A 21178-nucleotide genomic window follows, 5' to 3' on the forward strand; every position below is an offset into this window, starting at 1 on the left:
GGGACTGTCTCTATATGTTGCCAATTTGTACTTCCCAAGCACTTAGTACAGTGCTCTGCACACAGTAAGCGCTCAATAAATACGATTGATGATGATGATGATGATCTCCTGCAAGAGGCCTTTCCTGACTAAGCCCCCACTTTCTTCTTCTCCCAATCCTTCTGCGTCACCCTTGCACTTGATTTGCACACTTTATTCACCCCTCCCTGAGCCCCACAACACTTAGATACAATTCCAAAATTTATTTATTTATGTACGGTAACGTCTGTTTTCCCCTCTAGACTGTAAGCTTATTGTGGCAGAGAACGTGCCTACCAACTCTGTTATACTGTACTCTCCCAAGTTCCTAGTATAGTATGTATGTGCATACATATATATACATACATATATACATATGTACATACATATATATATACACACACATATATATACATACATACATACATACATATATACATATGTACATACATATATATATATATGTATGTGTCCACTCTATCAGGAGACCCTAAAGGGCAGGGGCGAGTCAGCCCTGATGACAAATTGCCCCATTGCCTGCCGCTTTCTTCCTCTGGGGCATTCAGGGTCCTTAATGGTGGTAATAATTGTGATGGAGAAATAGCCACTCAAATGCTTAGTACAGTGCTCTGCACACAGAAAGCGCTCAATAAATATAAATGATTGATAATCCAGACTTCCTGACTGCCTGTGGAAACAGACTCCTGGATTCAGGGGTTGGCTGGGACCAATTTGGAAAGATCTCAGTTGTCTGGAAGGCATACGGCTGAGTTCCTTATGGTTAGGTGGGAATTTGGGTAGTCATGTATTCCCCTATTCCCAGAGGTAGTTGAGAAGACGACAGGAAATTCAAACCCTGCAGAGTACACGGTGCTCCTTTCTTGTTTTCCGCAGCTGCAGAAGAGGAGCTGAATCTTCAGCAGAGCCTATTTTTTTGGCATTTGTTAAGCACTTTCTATGTGTCGAACATTGTTCAAAGCACTGGGGTAATAATAATAATAATGATGGCATTTATTAAGTGCTTACTATGTGCAAAGCACTGGTCTAAGCACTGGGGAAGTAACAAGGTGATCAGTCTTCATCCTCATTTTACAGATGAGGTAACTGAGGCTCAGAGAAGTTAAGTGACTTGCCCCAAGTCACACAGCTGACAGTTGGTGGAGCCGAGATTTGAACCCATGACCTCTGACTCCAAAGCCCGGGCTCTTTCCATTGAGCCACGCTGCTTCTCATTTAGGCCAGACACTGGGCTCTGTTCAAACCCTGGTACCCTGCCCTGTAAACACCAAATTGAGTCCCCCTATACCGTAAGCTCAGCGTGGGCAGGAACACGTCTACCAACTCTAGACTCTAAACCGTAAGCTTGTCTCTTAGACCGTAAGCTCGTTAAGATCCGGGGACTTGTCTGCTAATTTTGTTGTATCGTACTCTCCCAAGCGCTTAGTACCGCTATCTGCACATAGTAAGCGCTCAATAAATACCATTGATTGATTGATTGACCGATTCTGTTGTATTGTATGCTCCCAAGCACTTAGTATAGTGCTCTGCACACAGTAAATGCTCAATACATATCACTGATTGACTGGTGGAGAAATACTCGCCCAAACAGGGATTGCATTCTGGATGTTTTCATTCACGGGCTTTAAGGAATCTGCTGAGTTGGGAGAGGCAGAGGGAGAGACACGGAAAGAAGCAGACTGAAAAAGAAGCTGTGAAAAGCAGATGTGGACTGTGAGAAGCAACGTTGCCTAGTGGATAGGGCACGGGCCTGGGAACGAAAGGATCTGAGTTCTAATCCCTGCTCTGCCGCGCGTCTGCTGTGACACCTTGGGAAAGTCACTTCGCTTCTCTGGGCTTCAGTGACCTCATCTGTAAAATGGTGATTAAGACTGTGAGTCCCACGTGGGACGGAGACTGTGTCCAACCCAATTTGCCTGTATCCATCCCCAGCCCTTGGCACATAATAAGCGCTTAACAAATACCACAATTATTATTATTAGAAATACGTGTAGCAATTTTCAGCAGGATTCTCCTGTGCAGATAGCGGTCCTCTGACAACAGAGAGGGGCCGCACATTGCGCCGGCTCCGCTGGGAAATGCTCCCCTTCTATCAGGGAACATTCTGGGAAACAAGGTGGGGTCAGAGAAGCTCCTGGAGACCCCAGGCACATTGAAATGTGGGAGCCGCTTCCAGCCGCCTCACCGTCTGATCTGTCAGAGGAGGTAGGATGATCTGCTTTTCGATTCTGTTCAGCACCAGTTTCCACAGCCCTTTCAAAATCCGCTTGAGGACGGTTTTCTCACAGATCTTCGCAGAGAGACTCAACCTGGAATGAGACAACATCCATTCTGACAGAAGTTCTCCCCTTGGGGGGCTCAGAGCCCCCAGGTGAGCAGAGATTAGGCGATCCCCCTCCCCGTTCCCTACCCCCAAGGGGCATGTAATTTCAATTCTGTTGTATTGCCTTTTCCCAAGTGCTTAGTACAGTGCTCTGCACATAGTAGGTGCTCAATAAATCCCATTGATGATGATGATCGGACCAGAAAAACCTCACAGCCCTGTCCCAAGGATCAAGCTACAGTTAGACAACCTGGAAAATCATTCCACCTCATCATCTGTCCAAACCTCGTACCGTTTAATCTCTTGAATTTAACAGACAACAAATGCACTGGAAAAGTACTTTTCCCCCCCAGAAGTTGTTTCCATGGTTGCTGGACTTCAAAAATTGAAGCGTTAAAACATACATCAAATGAAGATTTCACTCAAAGGGAAACTACTCCTTAGAGTGTTGGGGTTTCAAGGCACCTGTAAATCGGTAGGAGGATGTCGCTCCCCCTCCTTCCCCTCCCCACTGCACCTGTATATATATATAAAATATATATATTTGCACATATTTATTACTCTTTTACTTGTACATATTTATTCTATTTATTTTATTTTGTTAATATGTTCTGTTTTGTTGTCTGTCTCCCCCTTCTAATCAATCAATCAATCAATCGTATTTATTGAGCGCTTACTATGTGCAGAGCACTGTACTAAGCGCTTGGGAAGTACAAATTGGCATCACATAGAGACAGTCCCTACCCAACAGTGGGCTCACAGTCTAAAAGTGGGAGACAGAGAACAGAACCAAACATACCAACAAAATAAAATAAGTAGGATAGAAATGTACAAGTAAAATAAATAAATAAATAAATAAATAGAGTAATAAATATGTACAACCATATATACATATATACAGGTGCTGTGGGGAAGGGAAGGAGGTAAGACGGGGGGATGGAGAGGGGGACGAGGGGGAGAGGAAAGAAGGGGCTCAGTCTGGGAAGGCCTCCTGGAGGAGGTGAGCTCTCAGCAGGGCCTTGAAGGGAGGAAGAGAGCTAGCTTGGCGGATGGGCAGAGGGAGGGCATTCCAGGCCCGGGGGATGACGTGGGCCGGGGGTCGATGGCGGGACAGGCGAGAGCGAGGTACGGTGAGGAGATTAGTGGTGGAGGAGCGGAGGGTGCGGGCTGGGCTGGAGAAGGAGAGAAGGGAGGGGAGGTAGGAGGGGGCGAGGGGATGGATGGAGAGCCTTGAAGCCCAGGGTGAGGAGTTTCCGCCTGATGCGCAGATTGATCGGTAGCCATTGGAGGTTTTTGAGGAGGGGAGTAATATGTCCAGAGCGTTTCTGGACAAAGATAATCCGGGCAGCAGCATGAAGTATGGATTGAAGTGGAGAGAGACACGAGGATGGGAGATCAGAGAGAAGGCTAGTGCAGTAGTCCAGACAGGATAGGATGAGAGCTTGAATTAGCAGGGTAGCGGTTTGGATGGAGAGGAAAGGGCGGATCTTGGCAATGTTGCGGAGCTGAGACCGGCAGGTTTTGGTGACGGCTTGGATGTGAGGGGTGAATGAGAGAGCAGAGTTGAGGATGACACCAAGGTTGCGGGCTTGTGAGACGGGAAGGATGGTAGTGCCGTCTTCTAGACTGTGAGCCTGCTGTTGGGTAGGGACTGTCTCTATATGTTGCCAACTTGTACTTCCCAAGCTCTTAGTACAGTGCTCTGCACACAGTAAGCGCTCAATAAATACGATTGAATGAATGAATGAATAGGTGAGAGGAAGGACACACACACACAGACACACACAAGCATGCCACCAACGTGTCTGCTAATTCTGTCGCATTGTACCCTCCCGAGCATTCAGTACAGTGCTCTGCACACAGTAAGTGCTCAAGACCACTGAATGATTGATCGATCAATTGAACAGCATGAGATCAGCCAGGGAAAAATTCACAGCAAGTTCCTATGGCAGGAAATTTCCGTCATCAATATCACCTGGTATTTATTAAGGGCCCACTTTTCCCTGGTGCTGCCTAAAACCTCAAATAATTTCCATTTCCATCCATCATAGAGCAATTTCTTAGGTCGGTTTGCCCTCCCCTCAGTTCCTAGGAACCATTTTATAATAATGATGGTATTTGTTATGTTGCCAACTTGTACTTCCCAAGCGCTTAGTACAGTGCTCTGCACACAGTAAGCGCTCAATAAATACGATTGAATGAATGAATGAATGAATTTATTAAGCACTTACTATGTGCAAAGCACTGTTCTAAGCGCTTGGGGGATACAAGGTGAGCAGGCTGTCCCACGTGGGGCTCACAGTCTTAATCCCCATTTTACAGATGAGGTGCAGAGAAGTTAAGTGGCTTGCCCAAGGTCACACAGCTGACAAGTGGTGGAGCCTGATTCGAACCCATGACCTCTGTCTCCCAAGCCCGGGCTCTTTCCACTGAGCCATGCAGCTTCAACATGTTTATACTTAAACATCTTTTCGAGGTGTCATAGAGATAAATAATTTCACTGCGGAGAGGAGGCGGATGGAAGCGTTCAATGAAATCTAAGTTGGTGAGTCCCACACAGGTAGTTTTGGAGAAGGGGCTCTCTGAGAGGTCATCAGGTCTTGCCCCTGCATCCGCGCAGGTGAACGCATAAACCATAGGCATCTGTTTGTCTATTTTTACAGATAATAATAATAATGATAATAATAGCATTTATTAAGCACTTACTACGTGCAAAGCACTTTTCTAAGCGCTGGGGAGGTTACAAGGTGTCAGGTTGTCCCACGGAGGGGCTCACAGTCTTCATCCCCATTTTACAGATGCGGTAACTGAGGCACAGAGAAGTTCAGTGACTTGCCCAAAGTCACACAGCTGACAATTGGCGGAGCCGGGATTTGAACACGTGACCTCTGACTCCAGAGCCCGGGCTCTTTCCACTGAGCCACGCTGCTTCTCGCCAAGCGAGAAACTCCTCTACCTTTCTCATTCTTTCAATCGTATTTATTGAGCGCTTACTGTGTGCAGAGCACTGTACTAAGAGCTTGGGAAGTCCAAGTTGGCAACGTATAGCGACGGTCCCTACCCAACAGCGGGCTCACAGTCTAGAAGGGGGAGACAGAGAACAAAGCAAAACATATTAACCAAATAAAATAAATAGAATAAATATGTACAAATAAAATAAATCAATAAATAGAGTAATAAATCCGTACAAACATATATACATCTATACAGGTGCTGTGGGGAGGGGAAGGAGGTAAGGCGGGGGCGGGATGGGGAGGAGAGGGAGAGGAAAGAGGGGGCTCAATCTGGGAAGGCCCCTCAAAGCTCTTTTTCATGGTAACAAGAAAGTTCTTCCTTGTGTCTTACTGAACTCCCTCTTGCTGTAGTTAACCCCTTTTTCTCTTGTTTGGTCCTATCAACGCTTGACATTCTTCCCCTAGAAAGCCCTCCATGATGTGAAAGTGTTTTTTAATGGCATTTTTAAGTGCTTAGAATCTGTCAAACACTGGGTACAAGCGCTGGGGTAGAGAAGCAGCGTGGCTCAGTGGAAAGAGCCCGGGCTTCGGAGTCAGAGGTCAATCAATCAATCAATCAATAGATCAATCGTATTTATTGAGCACTTACTGTGTGCAGAGCACTGTACTAAGCGCTTGGGAAGTACAAGCTGGCAACATATAGAGACGGTCCTTACCCAACAGTGGGCTCACAGTCTAGAAGGGGGAGACAGAGAACAAAACAAAACATATTAACAAAATAAAATAAATAGAATAGATATGTACAAGTAAAATAAATAAATGGAGTAATAAATACGTACAAACATATATACACTATACAGGAGCTGTGGGGAAGGGAAGGAGGTAAGGCGGGGGGTTGGAGAGGGGGAGGAGGGGAAGAGGAAGGAGGGGGCTCAGTCTGGGAAGGCCTCCTGGGGGAGGCGAGCTCTCAGTAGGTCATGGGTTCAAATTCCGGCTCCGCCACTTGTCAGTTGTATGAGTTCGGGCAAGTCACTTAACTTCTCTGGGCCTCAATTTCCTCTTCTGTAAAATGGGGATGAAGACTGTGAGCCCCACGTGGGACAACCTGATCACCTTGTATCCTTCCCAATGCTCAGAACAGTGCTTTGCACATAGTAAGTGCTTAATAAATGCCGTTATTATTATTATTATTATTACAAGTTAATCAGGCTGGATACGGTCCTTGTCCCATATGGGGCTCATAGTCTAAGTAGGGAGTCGAACAGATAGTTAATCACCATTTTACAGTTGAGGAAATAGAGGCATAATCACCGTTTTACAGTTGAGGAAACAGAGGCACAGGGAAGTTAAGTGACTTGCCCAAGGTCACACAGCAATTAAATGGCAGAACCAGGATTAGAACACAGGTCTTCTGACTCTCAGGCCCACGCTTCAAGAACCTCCAATCAATCAATCAATCATATTTATTGAGCACTTACTGTGTGCAGAGCACTGTACTACGCGCTTGGGAAGTACAAGTTGGCAACATATAGAGACAGTCCCTACCCAACAGTGGGCTCACAGTCTCCAGAGGTTGCCCATCCACCTCCTCATCAAACCAAAACTGTTCACCACTGGCTTTACAATTGTTTTATTGTACTCTCCCAAGCGCTTAGTACAGTGCTCTGCACACAGTGACTGCTCGATAAATACGACTGAATTGAATCGAGCTCTTTTCCCAGGGGGGAATGTTTCCGGGGTGCCGGGGAGGGGAGCATTGGTTGTGTCTGCAGATGCTTGGACTTGGGCTGCTCCAGGCCCAGAGGGGATAAGATTCATTCAATCGTATTTATTGAGCACTTACTGTGTGCAGAGCACTGTACGAAGTGCTTGGATAAGATTCCCATTCTCCTTGATCCCTAGGGCAGCTAATCATTCCCAGGCTGGCACCCAGTTGCCAAAGACAGCCAGGGCCAGCCAGCCTTTGGCAAGGAGTGGGCAGTCCACGAGCCAAGGCCCCAGCTGCTCTGCACATTAGTTATGGATTTGGATCTTTCCCCTTTCCAGAGATTCAAAAAGAGCCTGTTTCATGTGGTGGAGGGAAAGGTCAACGTGGGGGAGGAGGGGCACAGACGGGGTACCCAACGGTGCCCATCTGCTCCGCGGCTCCTGGCTTAACGCACGCCAGCACTTAATGACGTCCGTGACGGTTTACTCTTCCCCGTCACGGAGAGACCCAGGCTGTGAGACCGAGCCCAGTGCTACAGTCGAGTTCGGAGTCGGCCATGCCAAAATGGAGATTGCAAACACAGCGCCATATGTGTGATCTGGCCTGGCTCTCTGAATTAATAGTAATAATAATAATAATAATAATAACATTTATTAAGCGCTTACTGTGTGCAAAGCACAGTTGTAAGCGCTGGGGAGGTTACGAGGTGAGCTCACTGTTGGGTAGGGACTATCTCTATGTGTTGCCAATTTGTACTTCCCAAGCGCTTAGTACAGTGCTCTGCACATAGTAAGCGCTCAATAAATACGATTGATGATGATGATGATCAGGTTGTCCCATGGGGGGCTCACAGTCTTCATCCCTATTTTACAGATGGGGTAACTGAGGCCCAGAGCAGAGAAGTGACTTGCCCAAAGTCACACACAGCTGGCAATTGGCAGAGCCAGGATTTGAACCCCTAACCTCTGACTCCAAAGCCCAGGCTCTTTCCACTGAGCCACGCTGCTTCTCTAAGAGTTGGACATTTTCTCTTTCTTCTTGTTCAGACCGTTTGTTTCTCTTAACAGCTGGTCTCCTGGGGTTTTCTTGCTTACACTAACCAGCCTGGGTGTCTGAGCGGTAGGAGGAAAAGAGAAGCCTCTCTTTAGGACCTCAGGTAAAGAATAATATTAAATGTGGTAATTGTTAAGCACTTAGTATGTGCCAGGCACTGAACTAAGCGCTGGGGTGGATAGAAGCAAATCGGGTTGGACACAGTCCCTGTCCCACATGGGGCTCACAGCCTCAATCTCCATTTTCCAGATGAGGTAACGGAGGCCCAGAGAAGTGAAGTGTCTTGCCCATGGTCACACAGCTGACAAGTGGCAGGGGACAGATTAGAACTCATGACCTTCTGAGTCCCAGGCCCGTTTTCTAGCCACTACGCCAGATCTTGCAGAGGACCAAGACTCCCTCCGTGGCGGGAAGGCGAACTCCTGCAAAAACTTACGTCTTGTCCAAGAAGTCCATGAGGGGCCTCAAGACAATCTCGGCTTCCATAGCGGCATGATTCCGGTTGGAAGCCGGAGTTCCATTCCCCCTCATTTGATTCAGCTCCACAGACATCTGCCGGACACACTCTTCAATTGTGAGCTGGAAACTTGAGAAATTCCAACAAAAAGAAAAGAATCCTGGAATACACAATGAAAGCCCTTCCCTCTCCATCTCAACCGGGAGGTCCCTAACCTTTCTCCCAACCTGACTCGACTACTGCCTAAACCACTTCGCTGACCTCTCCGCCTCCAGCCTCTCCCCTCTCTAGTCCACACTTCGCTTTACTCCCCAGATTCATTTCTCTAACCTCCTCCCCCTAGACTGTAAGCTTCTTGCGGGCAGAGAATGTGTCTACCAATCCCAAGTGCTTAATACAGTGCTCTGCCCACAGTAAGTGCTCATTAATTACAACTGATTGATGGATTGTTTCGCAAACACATTCCCATTCTTCAAAACGCTCCAGTGGTTGCTCAAAGCTTTTGGAGGTTCCTTCCTCCAAGAGCCCTTCCCTAAGTGCTCCTTTCTTCTTCCTCCCTTCAAGGCCCTACTGAGAGCTCACCTCCTCCAGGAGGCCTTCCCAGATTGAGCCCCCTCCTTCCTCTCCCCCTCCCCCCCTCTTCATCCCCCCACATCTTACCTCCTTCCCTTCCCCACCGCACCTGTATATATGTATATATGTTTGTACATATTTATTACTCTATTTATTTATTTTACTTGTACATATCTGTTCTATTTATTTTATTTTGTTAATATGCTTTGTTTTGTTCTCTGTCTCCCCCTTCTAGACTGTGAGCCCACTGTTGGGGAGGGACCGTCTCTATGTGTTGCCAACTCGTACTTCCCAAGCACTTAGTACAGTGCTCTGCACACAGTAAGCGCTCAATAAATGCAATTGATTGATTGATTGATTCCTCTGCCCACCTTTTCCTGGGTCAGATGCGGTTTGCCCCTTCCTCTTGCCTATATTTTTGCTCTCTTCCACCTCCCAAATAGACGACAGAGTGTTTCTGTCAGCCCTGCTCCTTTAATAGCCTCGCTCACATGCTGCCTCTGGCCTGGAATTCCCTTCCCGCTGGTATCCAACAGACAATGACTCTCCTCTGTTTCAAAGTCCTACTGAAGGCACATCTCCTCCAATAGCCCTTCCCTAAGTGCTCCTTTCTTCTTCTTCCACTCCCTTCTGCATCGCCCTGACTTGTTCCCTTTATTCATTCCTCCCTCCCAGCCCCATGGCATTTTTGTAATATTAACAATAATGATGGCATTTATTAAGCGCTTACTATGTGCAAAGCACTGTTCTAAGTGCTGGGGAGGTTACAAGGCGAGCAGGCTGTCCCACAGGGGGCTCACAGTCTTCATCCCCATTTTACAGATGAGATAACTGAGGCACAGAGAAGTTAAGTGACTTGCCTAAAGTCACATAGCTGACAGTTGGCAGGGCCAGGATTTGAACTCATGACCTCTGGCTCCAAAGCCCGTGCTCTTTCTACTGAGCCACGCTGCTTCTCATCCATATGTAAGCTCTTATGGGCAGGGAATGGGTCTGTTTATTCTATTGTACTCTCCCAAGTACTTAGTACAGTCCTTGTGAGCGCTCAATAAATGTGATTGAATGAATGAATGAATATCTGTAATATATTTATTTTATTAATGTCTGCCTCCCCCTCTGGACTGTAAGCCTATTGTGGGCAGGGAATGGGTCTGTTTGTTGTTCTATTGTACTCTCTCAAACGCTTAGTACAGTGCTCTGCACACAGTAAGCGCTCAATAAATACAAATGACTGACTGATGCTGCCGGGCAGGGGCAAACATGCCCCAGATCACTCGTTCATTTCCAGTGTCCCCATAGCTGTCTCCCTCTGGGGAAAGAAAATCACTTCCTAGGTGCTTGGAAAGGGTCTTTACCTTTCCCCGTAGGTGACGCTGAGTTCATCCAAGACGCTGTTGAGTTTTACTTGGAGTTCTTTGAGAATCGTACTTGCCTCAGGGTCCAGCTGCAAAGAAATGGGGAGCAACGTCAGCCGAGGTTCCCGACGCTACTGAAAGCTTCCATGCCAAGCGGTGGCCTTGGTATCTCGCCAACCACGTCACCCCCTGCTTGTCTGCTTTTGGACCATCCAATATGGAAACGACACCCGGATGAGGCAACCACCGCCCGATCAGAAAATGCGTTGCCTTCGTGAACGACAATCGGCTAAGGAAAGTCGAAGAGCATGGCTTTTGCATATTGATGCAGCTGGGTGTCTGGAAATCACTGGAAAGTTTCCAGACCCCTCAGGTCCCCAGGGGGAAGACCCTCTTTAGGGTCCCATGCATTCATCCGGAATCCTTCTAGTTCCATTCTAGATGGGCTCCATCCCAGAGACCCCGTGGATCCCAGTCTTGAAGGGGGTGACCCCAAATGAAAGCGGATCCCCTTCTGGAACATCCCAAATCCTTCCGGAATGGGTTCTCATGACTGTCTCGGGGTGGTGTTTCCATATTTTCCCATTAGCAGTGATTAAATTGGACCAATTTAAGCAGCGGAGGTGATAAATACATCCAGCACAGCTCCCCTCCTAATAGGAGGCCAGAGGTCCAGCAGACTCTCAGACCCTTCCAGAGAACAAGGCTTTGGAAACCGAAGGCCCTGAGACAAGAGGCACTTGTTTCTGGACTGCGGGAATTCACATTCCTCCGTGCGGGTTCTCTTGCATCTCAGGATTCTGGAGGAGAATGTCACAGTGTTTCATTACCCCACTGCCAAACCTTTGGAAGCCACACTAAGGTTCTCTTGGAGTGAAATTCACTCCCCCGATTTTCTCTCCGGCTCCCAGAATCCAGACCCAAATCCGAGTGAATGGGATCGAATCAAGGATTCCTCAGAAGGACGTTTCAGTTGAAGATGTCTATAAGAGGGTTGGAGGAATTTTGTGCCCAGAGGAACGGTCATCTTGGCTATCTGGGCAAATCCCAAATTCAGGGATGGTATGGTTGGGAAATTTAGGGGCTATCCAGAATCCATTTCATGGACTCAGCACTCTCGGCAATCAATGGGAACAAGAAAGGATTTGGAGCATGGCTGATAGTGGGATTTTGAGATCCCCGATTCCCCACCCTTCCCAGAGTTTTCCAAAATGTAGGCAGAGACCACTGTTTCTCTCCACTCTTTAGGTAAACGATGTCAAAAGCAAAGTTTTCCCTTTAAATCTTTAGTTTCTCCACCCGAGAGTGAGGGTGATGAATCCACGTCACATTCTCTCCCTTATTGCTCTTGTCTCTGTTGGTGGGAAATTACATTTTTAACAGGGAAAAGGAGGAAAACTACTGGATTCCAGAAACCAAGAGCTTGGCAGTATGATGGCTTTTGGAGCCAGGGGAGTGATTGGAGGAGCTCTCATTAGTAAAATTGAAGATGAAATGCTGAGACAAGGCAAACATCCCTCCCCTCCCTCCTCTCCACCTGCCCCAGGTAACTCTCTTTGGGGCTGCTCTTCGAATGCAAACTTTAAAAGAGAACTTTCGTTTCCATGGAGAACTGGGGTTTGTGGAAGGCAGAGAAGATCAGCTGCTCTCAGGGCCGAGAATTAATCTGGGGACCTTGTCTGGCTCTCCTGCCTCCGATCGATCGTTGGGCTGAGAAAAGAGCTTTTACCAAGCAGTTTGAACGGCTGCTCATTTGCAAAAAAAAAAATAAATAAATAAGTCACATCTTGATTGCTATTGATGACTTTTTGCATCGGGTAGTATCTTTAGATTGCAAAGAAACGATAGAGAAGGGATCTGAAAGTAAATAATACTGAAGTGGAAAAATACCCAGTTCTCTTCTGCTGCTGAGCTTTAATCATCTAGGGGAGATGACTTAACCCTTCCCTCTTCGCGGACGGAGATGCCACATCGGAATTGGGATAAACCTGAATCTCTCAACCCCAATATTACCTACCCAGACCGACATGTATTTATCAGTGTTCTTCCCCGCTCTCAGCCCCACAGCACTTACGTTCGTGTCGGTAATTTATTTATTATATTAACGTCTGTCTCCCCCACCTAGACTGCAAATTTGTTGTGGGCAGGGAATGTGTCTGTTTATTGTCATATTGACTTTCCCAGGCACTTAGTACAGTGCTCTGTATATAGTAAGCGCTCAATAAATACCACTGATTGATTGATTAATGTTAACCTCAGTTGGTGCTGATTTACGGGGCGACAATACCCTTAGCTCATCCATTAGAAGGATGCATTATAGGTAGAGAACAGCTCAAATATATACTGTCTTTAATTCCTAATGTTAGAGCAATGATATAAGAATAAAATTCCTCAATATAAAGGTCAACAGGGAATTCTATTCCACTGAGATCAGGCCAGGACTAGAACCAACTAATAGGACTTTGAAACCCTTTGGCTTGTATTTTCTAATTTCTAATTTCAGGTAACTACCGACATCCTCTGTCCATCACACACAAGAGCTAAAAAGCTGGTAAATGCTGCATGCGATGGCAGCTAATTTATTAATATGAGCGGGCTATTGCATTCGTCTAATAGGCAGCAAGTTGACAAATATCAAATTTAAAAATATTCACCTGAGATTTAAGGGGAAACACAAATCACTGGCATCTGAACTTGGCAAACTCTGAATTATGACCATTTCCAAGTGGAAATCTACCTGATTAAAAATGAGGAAAAAAAGAACTGAAATCAGCTACTGGGCTTTCACTTTTGACTTGCATTGTTTGGTGAACTTTGACAGGAGTTGCTAATTGGGCAGCTGTCTGACTTCGGGGCCATTTTGAGAAGTGGGAACTTCAAGGGAACTTCAAATGAAATTGATTTCCAAGGGAACATTCCAGGAAAGATTTATTATTAGTAGTAATAATAAAAATGGTATTTGTTAAGCGCATGCTACATGCTGGGCACTGTTCTAAGCACTGGGTAGATACAAGATAATCTTAATCCCCATTTTACGGTTGAGAGAAGTGAGGCACAGAGAAGGGAAGTGACTTGCCCACTGTCCCACACCAGACAAGTGGCGGAGCTGGGATTAGAACTCAGGTCCTTCTGATTCCCAGGCCTCTTTATCCACTAGGCTATGCTGCTTCTCTGATTTTCCAGGGAGATACAGATTCTGGATGAAGCGGGACCGTCCGAAGGTAGGATGGAACAGTGGACAGCAGGAGATCTGCCTTGGAATCTGTTCGCTCTGTCCCTCAAATGGGAATAATAATAATGATGGCATTTATTAAGCGCTTACTATGTGCCAAGCACTGTCCTAAGAGCTGGGGAGGTTACAAGGTGATCAGGCTGTCCCACTGGTGGCTCACAGTCTTAATCCCCATTTTACAGATGAGGGAACTGAGGCCCAGAGAAGTTTCGTGACTTGCCCAAAGTCACACAGCTGGCAATTGGCGGAGCCGGGATTTGAACCCAAGACCTCTGACTCCAAAGCCCGTGCTCTTTCCACTGAGCCACGCTGCCTAATCCGCCTCATCCCACTCAACAGTATTTATTGTGCATCTACTGTGTGCAGAGCACTGCACTAAACGCTTCAGAGAATACATTTCAGTTAATAGACATGATCTCTGCCCTGGAGAAGCTGAAAATCTAGCAGGGAATCACGCTCCTAAGGATCAAACATCAACATTTCTCTTCGTCACCCGACGTGTAAAAAGACTGCTGTTTGTGGACTGATATTTTTTCATCGGTTTCCATTAAAGGAAGTCACACCACAAACCACCTCTGCACTTTAAAATTTAGTTTCTCTTCTCAAAGTGCTGCCCTTCTTGAATCATGAAGTCGGTTTAAAAACAACCCTAAATAATAGGATTTTGTTTCTTGGTTTGGGGCCCCGCCACTGAACGGGTCAGTTTTTGAATGCTCCTCTTTATTTAGGCTATCTGCTGTGGGTGGGAAATGGAGAGGTAGATCAGTGTGGCTGTATTCATTCATTCAATTGTATTTATTGAGTGCTTACTGTGTGCAGAGCACTGTACTAAGTGCTTGGGAAGTACAAGTTGGCAACATATAGAGACGGTCCCTACACAACAGAGGGTATGTGAAATGGCCCCCATTTGACTTGACATTTGTGTTCCAAAACAAAATCCAAAGGTGGGGCAATCTGTTGAAGCAGCGTGACTTAGTGGATAGAGCACCGGCCTGTGAGTCAGAAGGACCTGGGTTCTAATCCTGACTCCACCACTTGATGCTGCGTCTCCTTAGACGAGTCACGTCACTCAGTTACCGCATCTGTAAAATGGGGATTAAGACTGTGAGCCTCATATGCTTAGAGAAGCAGCGTGGCTCAGTGGAAAGAGCCTGGGCTTTGAGTCAGAGGTCATGGGTTCAAATCCCATGACTAGACTGTGAGCCCACTGTTGGATAGGGACCGTCTCTATATGTTGCCAACTTGTACTTCCCAAGCGCTTAGTACAGTGCTCTGCACACAGCAAGCACTCAATAAATACGATTGAATGAATGAATGAAATCCCGGCTCCACCAATTGTCAGCTGTGTGACATTGGGCAAGTCACTTCACTTCTCTGGGCCTCAGTTCCCTCATCTGTAAAATGGGGATTAAGACTGTGAGACCCCAGTGGGACAGCCTGATCACCTTGTAACCTCCCCAGCTCCTAGAACAGTGCTTTGCATATAGTAAGTGCTTAATAAATGCCATCATCATTATTATTATTATATGGGACAGGGACTATGTCCAATGCGATTAGCTTGTTTTACCCCAGCGCTTAGTACAGTGCCTGGCACATAGTAAACGTTTAACAAATACCATTTCAAAAAAAATGAAGCCACAGACTCAGAAGAGACTATTCTCAACCCCTCCTGAGGAATCCCAAATCCCATCTTGCCTAGCACCAGGCAAAACTGGGCCCTTTTCATTGCTTTTGTTAAATGTTTACTCTGTGCCAAGCACTGTACGAAGCACCGGGATAGATACAAGATAATCAGAATGGACATCTTGTATCTACCCCGGTACTTAGTACAGCACATGTGGCTCACAAGCTATGAGGGAGGAGGAACAGATATTTAATTCCCATTTTGCAGATGAGGAAACAGAGGCATAGAGAAGTAAAATGACTTGCCCAAAGTCACATCACTGGCAAGTGACAATATCAGGCTGAGAACGTGATTTGCCCAAAGTCACATCGCTGGCAAGTGACAGTATCAGGCTGAGAACTTGGGTTCCCCTTTTACTCTCAGACCTTCGCTCATTCCATTAGGCCACACTGTTTTGTTTCACAAATGCTTAAAAAATGCCATGACTATTATTATCATGATTATCACTACATGTGGACAAGGCTACAGTCTCCCCTGGGGATGAAATCCCCGTCAGTGACATGCTTTTTGAACCTGGTGGAGGGTTTCAAAGATACCTTGTCAATCAGTGGTATTTATTGAACGCTTACTGTGTGCAGAGCTCTGTACTAAACGCTTGAGACAGTACAATATTGTAGAATTAGTAGACGTTCTCCGGGGAATGTGAATCAGTGGTTGTCTCCCAAAGCGCAAGATAATTCTGGGAGAATTGAGGGCCATCCCCCTTCCTCCACTTCCCCCCACTCCACCCCAGCTGAAAGTCATGCAATTGTTTATTACACGAGCCAAATGAATGCCTTATTAATTTTGCATGTGTTCAGAATTGAGTTGATAGCTTACGGAACAACCTATTAACACTGATGAATCCTAGCTCTGCTCATGTTGAAGAGAAATGACCTAAGTCTTGGAATTTGGACAAAAATCAGCATGTTTACTCTGTTCTCCAAACATGGCCAGGAAATAACCTACTTTGCTCCATCCTAGGCCAAACAGAAATATCATTCTATGTGAGCTCGGGCAAGTTACTTCACTTCTCTGTGCCTCAGTTTCCTCATCTGTAAAATAGGGATTCATTATTCGTTCTCCCTCTTACATAGATTGTCAGTCCCAGGTGGGACAGGGACTACGTCCATCCTGATTAACTCCTTTCTACTCCAGCACTTAGAATAGCACTTGACACATGAGTGCTTAATAAATACTATTAACATCATCATAATAATCATCATTATTATTATTATAAACTTAAATAAGTAATATGGGCTTGGGAGCTTGGGAGTCAAGAGGCCTGGCTTAATAACAGCTCTGACACTAGCCTGCTGTATGATGTGGGCAAGACAGAAGCAGCATGGCTTAGTGGAGATAGCAAGAGTCTGGGTGTCAGAAGGACCTGGGTTCTAATCCCGGCTCTGCCACGTCTGCTGTGTGACCTTGGGCAAGTCACTTCACTTCTCTGGGCCTCAGTTCCCTCATCTGTAAAATGAGGATTAAGAATGTGAACCCCTTGTGGGACAGGGACTGTGTCCAAACTGATTAACTTGTATCTATTCCAGCACTTAGAACAGTGCTTGGCATATAGTAAGTACTTAACAAGTACAATTATTATTATTTCTGGGCCTCAGTTTCCTCGTCTGGAAGTAAGAGGGGCAAAATGCATTCTTTTCCTCCCTTTTAGACTGTGAGCCCCAAGTAATACAGGGACTGCCTCTAATCTGATTCTTTCCCATCCACCTCTGCACAGTGCTTTGCCACGGAGTTAGCCCTTTACAAGTACCATAATTATTATAATTATTATCTAGGGGTGTTTGGGGTTCTGTGGGGATAGGCTGGTATCTTTTTAACCCCTTCTGCTTTCCATTTCCACAAGCTGAGAATTGAGGGCATTTTCTGATTTTCCCAGGTGATACGCAACCGTTCTGAGGAAGAAGCTTGCATGCCAGAGATCATCCACTTTATAAGCCATAAAAATGACCCCCAAGAGATGAAAGGGAGCCCTTTTAAAAATATCTCCCAATTTAAAAGCGACACCGACTCCTTGATGATTAGGATAAACTATTCCAGGCCCAAGAAAATCTCAGACGAGAGAGGGGAGGATTTCCCCTGAGAAATTAGCATTTTTTTCCGGGACTTTTTTCCAAAGCAAAGCGGACACTGAAAGGCCCCCAAAGCAGAGCAGAGCCGGGGAATGACCCCAAAGAGATGATTGTGGTTATGGTCTGGCTGGGCTTGTGCAGGCCAAAGGCAGCCCCAGCTGAATTCTGGAAGGCGGATGACAGGGAGGATGGGATGGAGTATTTGGGGCCACGGGGCTGTGTTTTTTCCAAACTGCACAGGGGCTGTGGGGAATTCTGAAGGAAAGTTCCATTTTAAAGTTGTGCACTGCCCTGCGGGGATTCCAGAGCGCCTCGCCCACCAGAGTCAAATCATCAATCGTATTTATTGAGCGCTTACTGTGTGCACAGCACTGTACTAAGCGCTTGGGAAGTACAAATTGGCAACATATAGAGACGGTCCCTGCCCAACAGTGGGCTCACAGTCTAAAAGGGGGAATGAACTGATTCCTCCTCTCGCCACTCAAGGTGGATTACTGGCGAAGGACGGGCATATCTCAATGGCCAGTGCATTATTTCCCGTTGCTTTCAGGTCACACTGAGCATCCAGGTTTGCCACTCCCAACAGCCTTATGGAGCGAGGGGAGACCCCTGCTCCCTGAGACACTCCTGTTACCCTCTGGCCTGGTCCCAGCTGCCATTTTGCAGACGGGAGCTTCCACCTCCACCTCTCCCCACCATCGCCATCGCCTCGTTGGTGGGGGGAGGAGGTCGATTTCTTTTAAACCGCTCGTGTCCCTGGTCAAAACGACCAGGTGTTGGCCGGGAGGGAGTGCCGCGGCCCCGGTGGCTTCGGAAACACGATCGATTGGGGAAAAGGGAAGATGCTTACTATCACAAACCTCATAAAAGAATCTCTCTGCTTCTTTCTTCTGCTCAGTGGATTGCACGTCACAGGCATCGGACAAAGACACGACACATTACGAACGAAACACAAAGCACATTTTCCACAGATATTTTGAGGTGCCGACGAAGCACACGGGCACATCGAAAACCAGCACAAACTCTATTCCAATGCAGACACTAATATCAAGGTGACACTATAGAATGGAACGTAAAACATCTAATAATGATCGACCTTTACAGACCATTAGCATATATATGTGTGTGGGTTATTTTTTTCCTAACCCAAAGGTTACACTCCTCTTCCCCCACTGACATTACCACAAGCAAGGGAAAGATTTCTTCAGGCTCAACTCTCAAAGCTGGGGCGTGGTTGTTCTAGAAAGAAGAGCCTCGAGAGTTCTCCGGATTTCTGACTCTTCCACTTCTTATTTCACATAAATGTCAGGAGAGGCTTGGATCAGATTGCCAACCTTGGCACGGGCCTCGGCGCTAATGATCTCTAAGCAGACAGACAGAGAGCACAGGATGGAAAATCTGCACTCACCTCTTTCCCGCCCATGGATTCAAACATCTTTTCCAGCTGGACCCGGAGCTGTTGGATGTTGTTCATCAGGATGCAGGGCTGCAAAGGGAAAACGTTAGCAGCAGCAGAGGAGCGGTGTTGCCCAGTGGAAAGAGCACAGCCGTGGGAGTTGGATAGGGACCGTCTCTATATGTTGCCAACTTGTACTTCCCAAGCGCTCAGTACAGTGCTGTGCACACAGTAAGCACTCAATAAATACAATTGAATGAACAAATCCTGGCTCTGTCTCCTGCCTGTCATGTGAACTTGGGCAAGTTATTTCACTTCTCGGTGGGCCTCGGTTTCCTCAGCTGTAAAATGGGGATTAAATCCTTCTGAGAATATGATCCCCAAATAGGATAGGATAATCAGTCCAGCTTGATTATCTGGTAACTATCCCAGTGGTTAGTATAGTATTTCACACGTAGTAGGCCTTGAACAAATACCATTACCGTTAGAATAATAATAATAATAATAATGATGATGGTATTTGTTAAGTGCTTACTATGTGCAAAGCACTGTTCTAAGCACTGAAGTCTGATATATAAAATTGTTTTTAAAGGGTGGGGGAGAGAGGGGTCATTTCACTTCCTGCTTGACGTAGGGTGAAATCAATTCGCCACTACAAAACCGCTTAAGTCAAAGCTAAACCTGAGGAAAGAGCGAGGTCCTGAGAGTCAGAGGACCTAGGTTTTAAACCCAGCTCCACTGTGTATCTGCTGTCTGTCTGAGCTGTAATAATAATAATAGTGATAGCATTTATTAAGTGCAAAGGACTGTTCTAAGCACTGGGGAGGTTACAAGGTGATCAGGTTGTCCCACGGGGTGCTCACAGTCTTAATCCCCATTTTACAGATGAGGGAACTGAGGCCCAGAGAAGTGAAGTGACTTGCCCAAAGTCACACAGCTGGCAATTGGTGGAGCCAGGGTTTGAACCCATGACCTCTGACTACAAAGCCCATGCTCTTTCCACTGAGCCACGCTGCTTCTAGCCAAGGCAGGCAGAATCCCAGCCAAATATCACTGTGTTTAGGGAAAGTGTCTGCCAACTCTTCTATATTCTTCTGTCCCGAGCTCTTGGTACAGCGCTCTGCACAAAGTAAGCGCTCAATAAATGATAATAATAAAAATAATAATGATAGCATTTGTTAAGCGCTTACTATGTGCAGAGCACTGTTCTAAGCGCTGGGGGGGATGCAAGGTGATCAAGTTGTTCCACGTGGGGCTCACAGTCTTAATCCCCATTTTACAGTTGAGGTAACCGAGGCTCAGAGAAGTTAATTGACTTGCCCAAGGTCACACAGCAGACACGTGGCGGAGTCAGGATTCGAACCCATGGCATCTGACTCCAAAGTCCGTGCTCTTTCCACTGAGCCACGCTGATATGACTGACCGATAGAAAACCCTCCTTTAGAGCCCCATCATGGCCATATCTGCGATTAGAATTTGAAGTTCAGAGTGGCCGTTAAATCATTTCCCGACTCACTGGGCTTTAGCCCTCAAGGGAGTCTGGATCAGAACAAAATGACATAATTAAAATGAGGGAAAGAAAAGACTCCATCCCCCTTAGCCTGCATATTGCCAAGAAAGGAGGGAAGGAAGCTCAGCTTATCAGGAGCAAGCAGACAGCGGTGTCTTCTCTCACGGTCGGGGAATGGGCCAGCAACGCTGCTTAGGATTGGCGGCGGAGAAACCGACAACTCTTGTCTCTAGGGAAAAATATTGCTCTCACTCACAGGGTGAGAGGGGGATGCTACTGCCATGGAGATCGTCTTTCAGTTGTGTGTGGGCACTCTCCTCAAATTCTTTGTTTGCTCCCCAAAGCTCCTGCGTCAACTGTCAAACATCCTCTCCTCCCCTTGCATGCCACCAGTTAATAAAAATAATAATAATAATGATGTTATTTGTTAAGCGCCTACTATGTGCCAAGCATTGTTCAAAGCGCTGGGGTAGATACAAGGTAATCAGGTTGTCCCATGTGGGGCTCAGCCTTTTGGCAGTTTGAACCTCCTCCTCAGGGAGTGTTCAATTGTTTCCGTAGATACGATCTTTGCTAGGAAAAGAAGGCCTCTCTGGCTCTCAGAGCGGAGTAAATCTGTAAACTGACTACTACTACCCATGGAAAAGAGGACAAGGAAGAAGTATATGGCAACAGCGTGTTGCCCAGGGTCTGGCCTGCAGCTTCAGAGAGTAAAAGGCTTTGAGGATTTTCTCTGAACTTTTTAACTGACTACTAAAGATGATGCGATGAGTCAATTCTGAATCTTGACTGGTATTCTGAACGCCACGGTTCGGTTCCAAATAAAAC

The 21178-nt window shown here is 46.4% G+C and overlaps 1 protein-coding gene across 3 annotated transcripts in view; it reads right to left on the minus strand.

The window, feature by feature from the left end:
- Positions 1–21178, minus strand: part of UNC13C (unc-13 homolog C) — a 217730-nt gene that overhangs the window by 24250 nt on the left and 172302 nt on the right. For 2 of the 3 annotated variants that reach the window (XM_038750270.1, XM_038750271.1), the window contains 5 exons: positions 18853–18930; positions 18305–18334; positions 10460–10548; positions 8511–8660; positions 2222–2345 (listed from right to left, as the gene is read on the minus strand). In XM_038750270.1, the coding sequence (XP_038606198.1) occupies positions 2222–2345; positions 8511–8660; positions 10460–10548; positions 18305–18334; positions 18853–18930 (471 nt within the window). The remainder of the gene's footprint in view (positions 1–2221; positions 2346–8510; positions 8661–10459; positions 10549–18304; positions 18335–18852; positions 18931–21178) is intronic. The other variant, XM_038750272.1, reaches the window with a different exon arrangement.

This window comes from Tachyglossus aculeatus, chromosome 8 (assembly GCF_015852505.1).
Source record: "Tachyglossus aculeatus isolate mTacAcu1 chromosome 8, mTacAcu1.pri, whole genome shotgun sequence".
NCBI classification, from domain to species: Eukaryota; Metazoa; Chordata; class Mammalia; order Monotremata; family Tachyglossidae; genus Tachyglossus; species Tachyglossus aculeatus.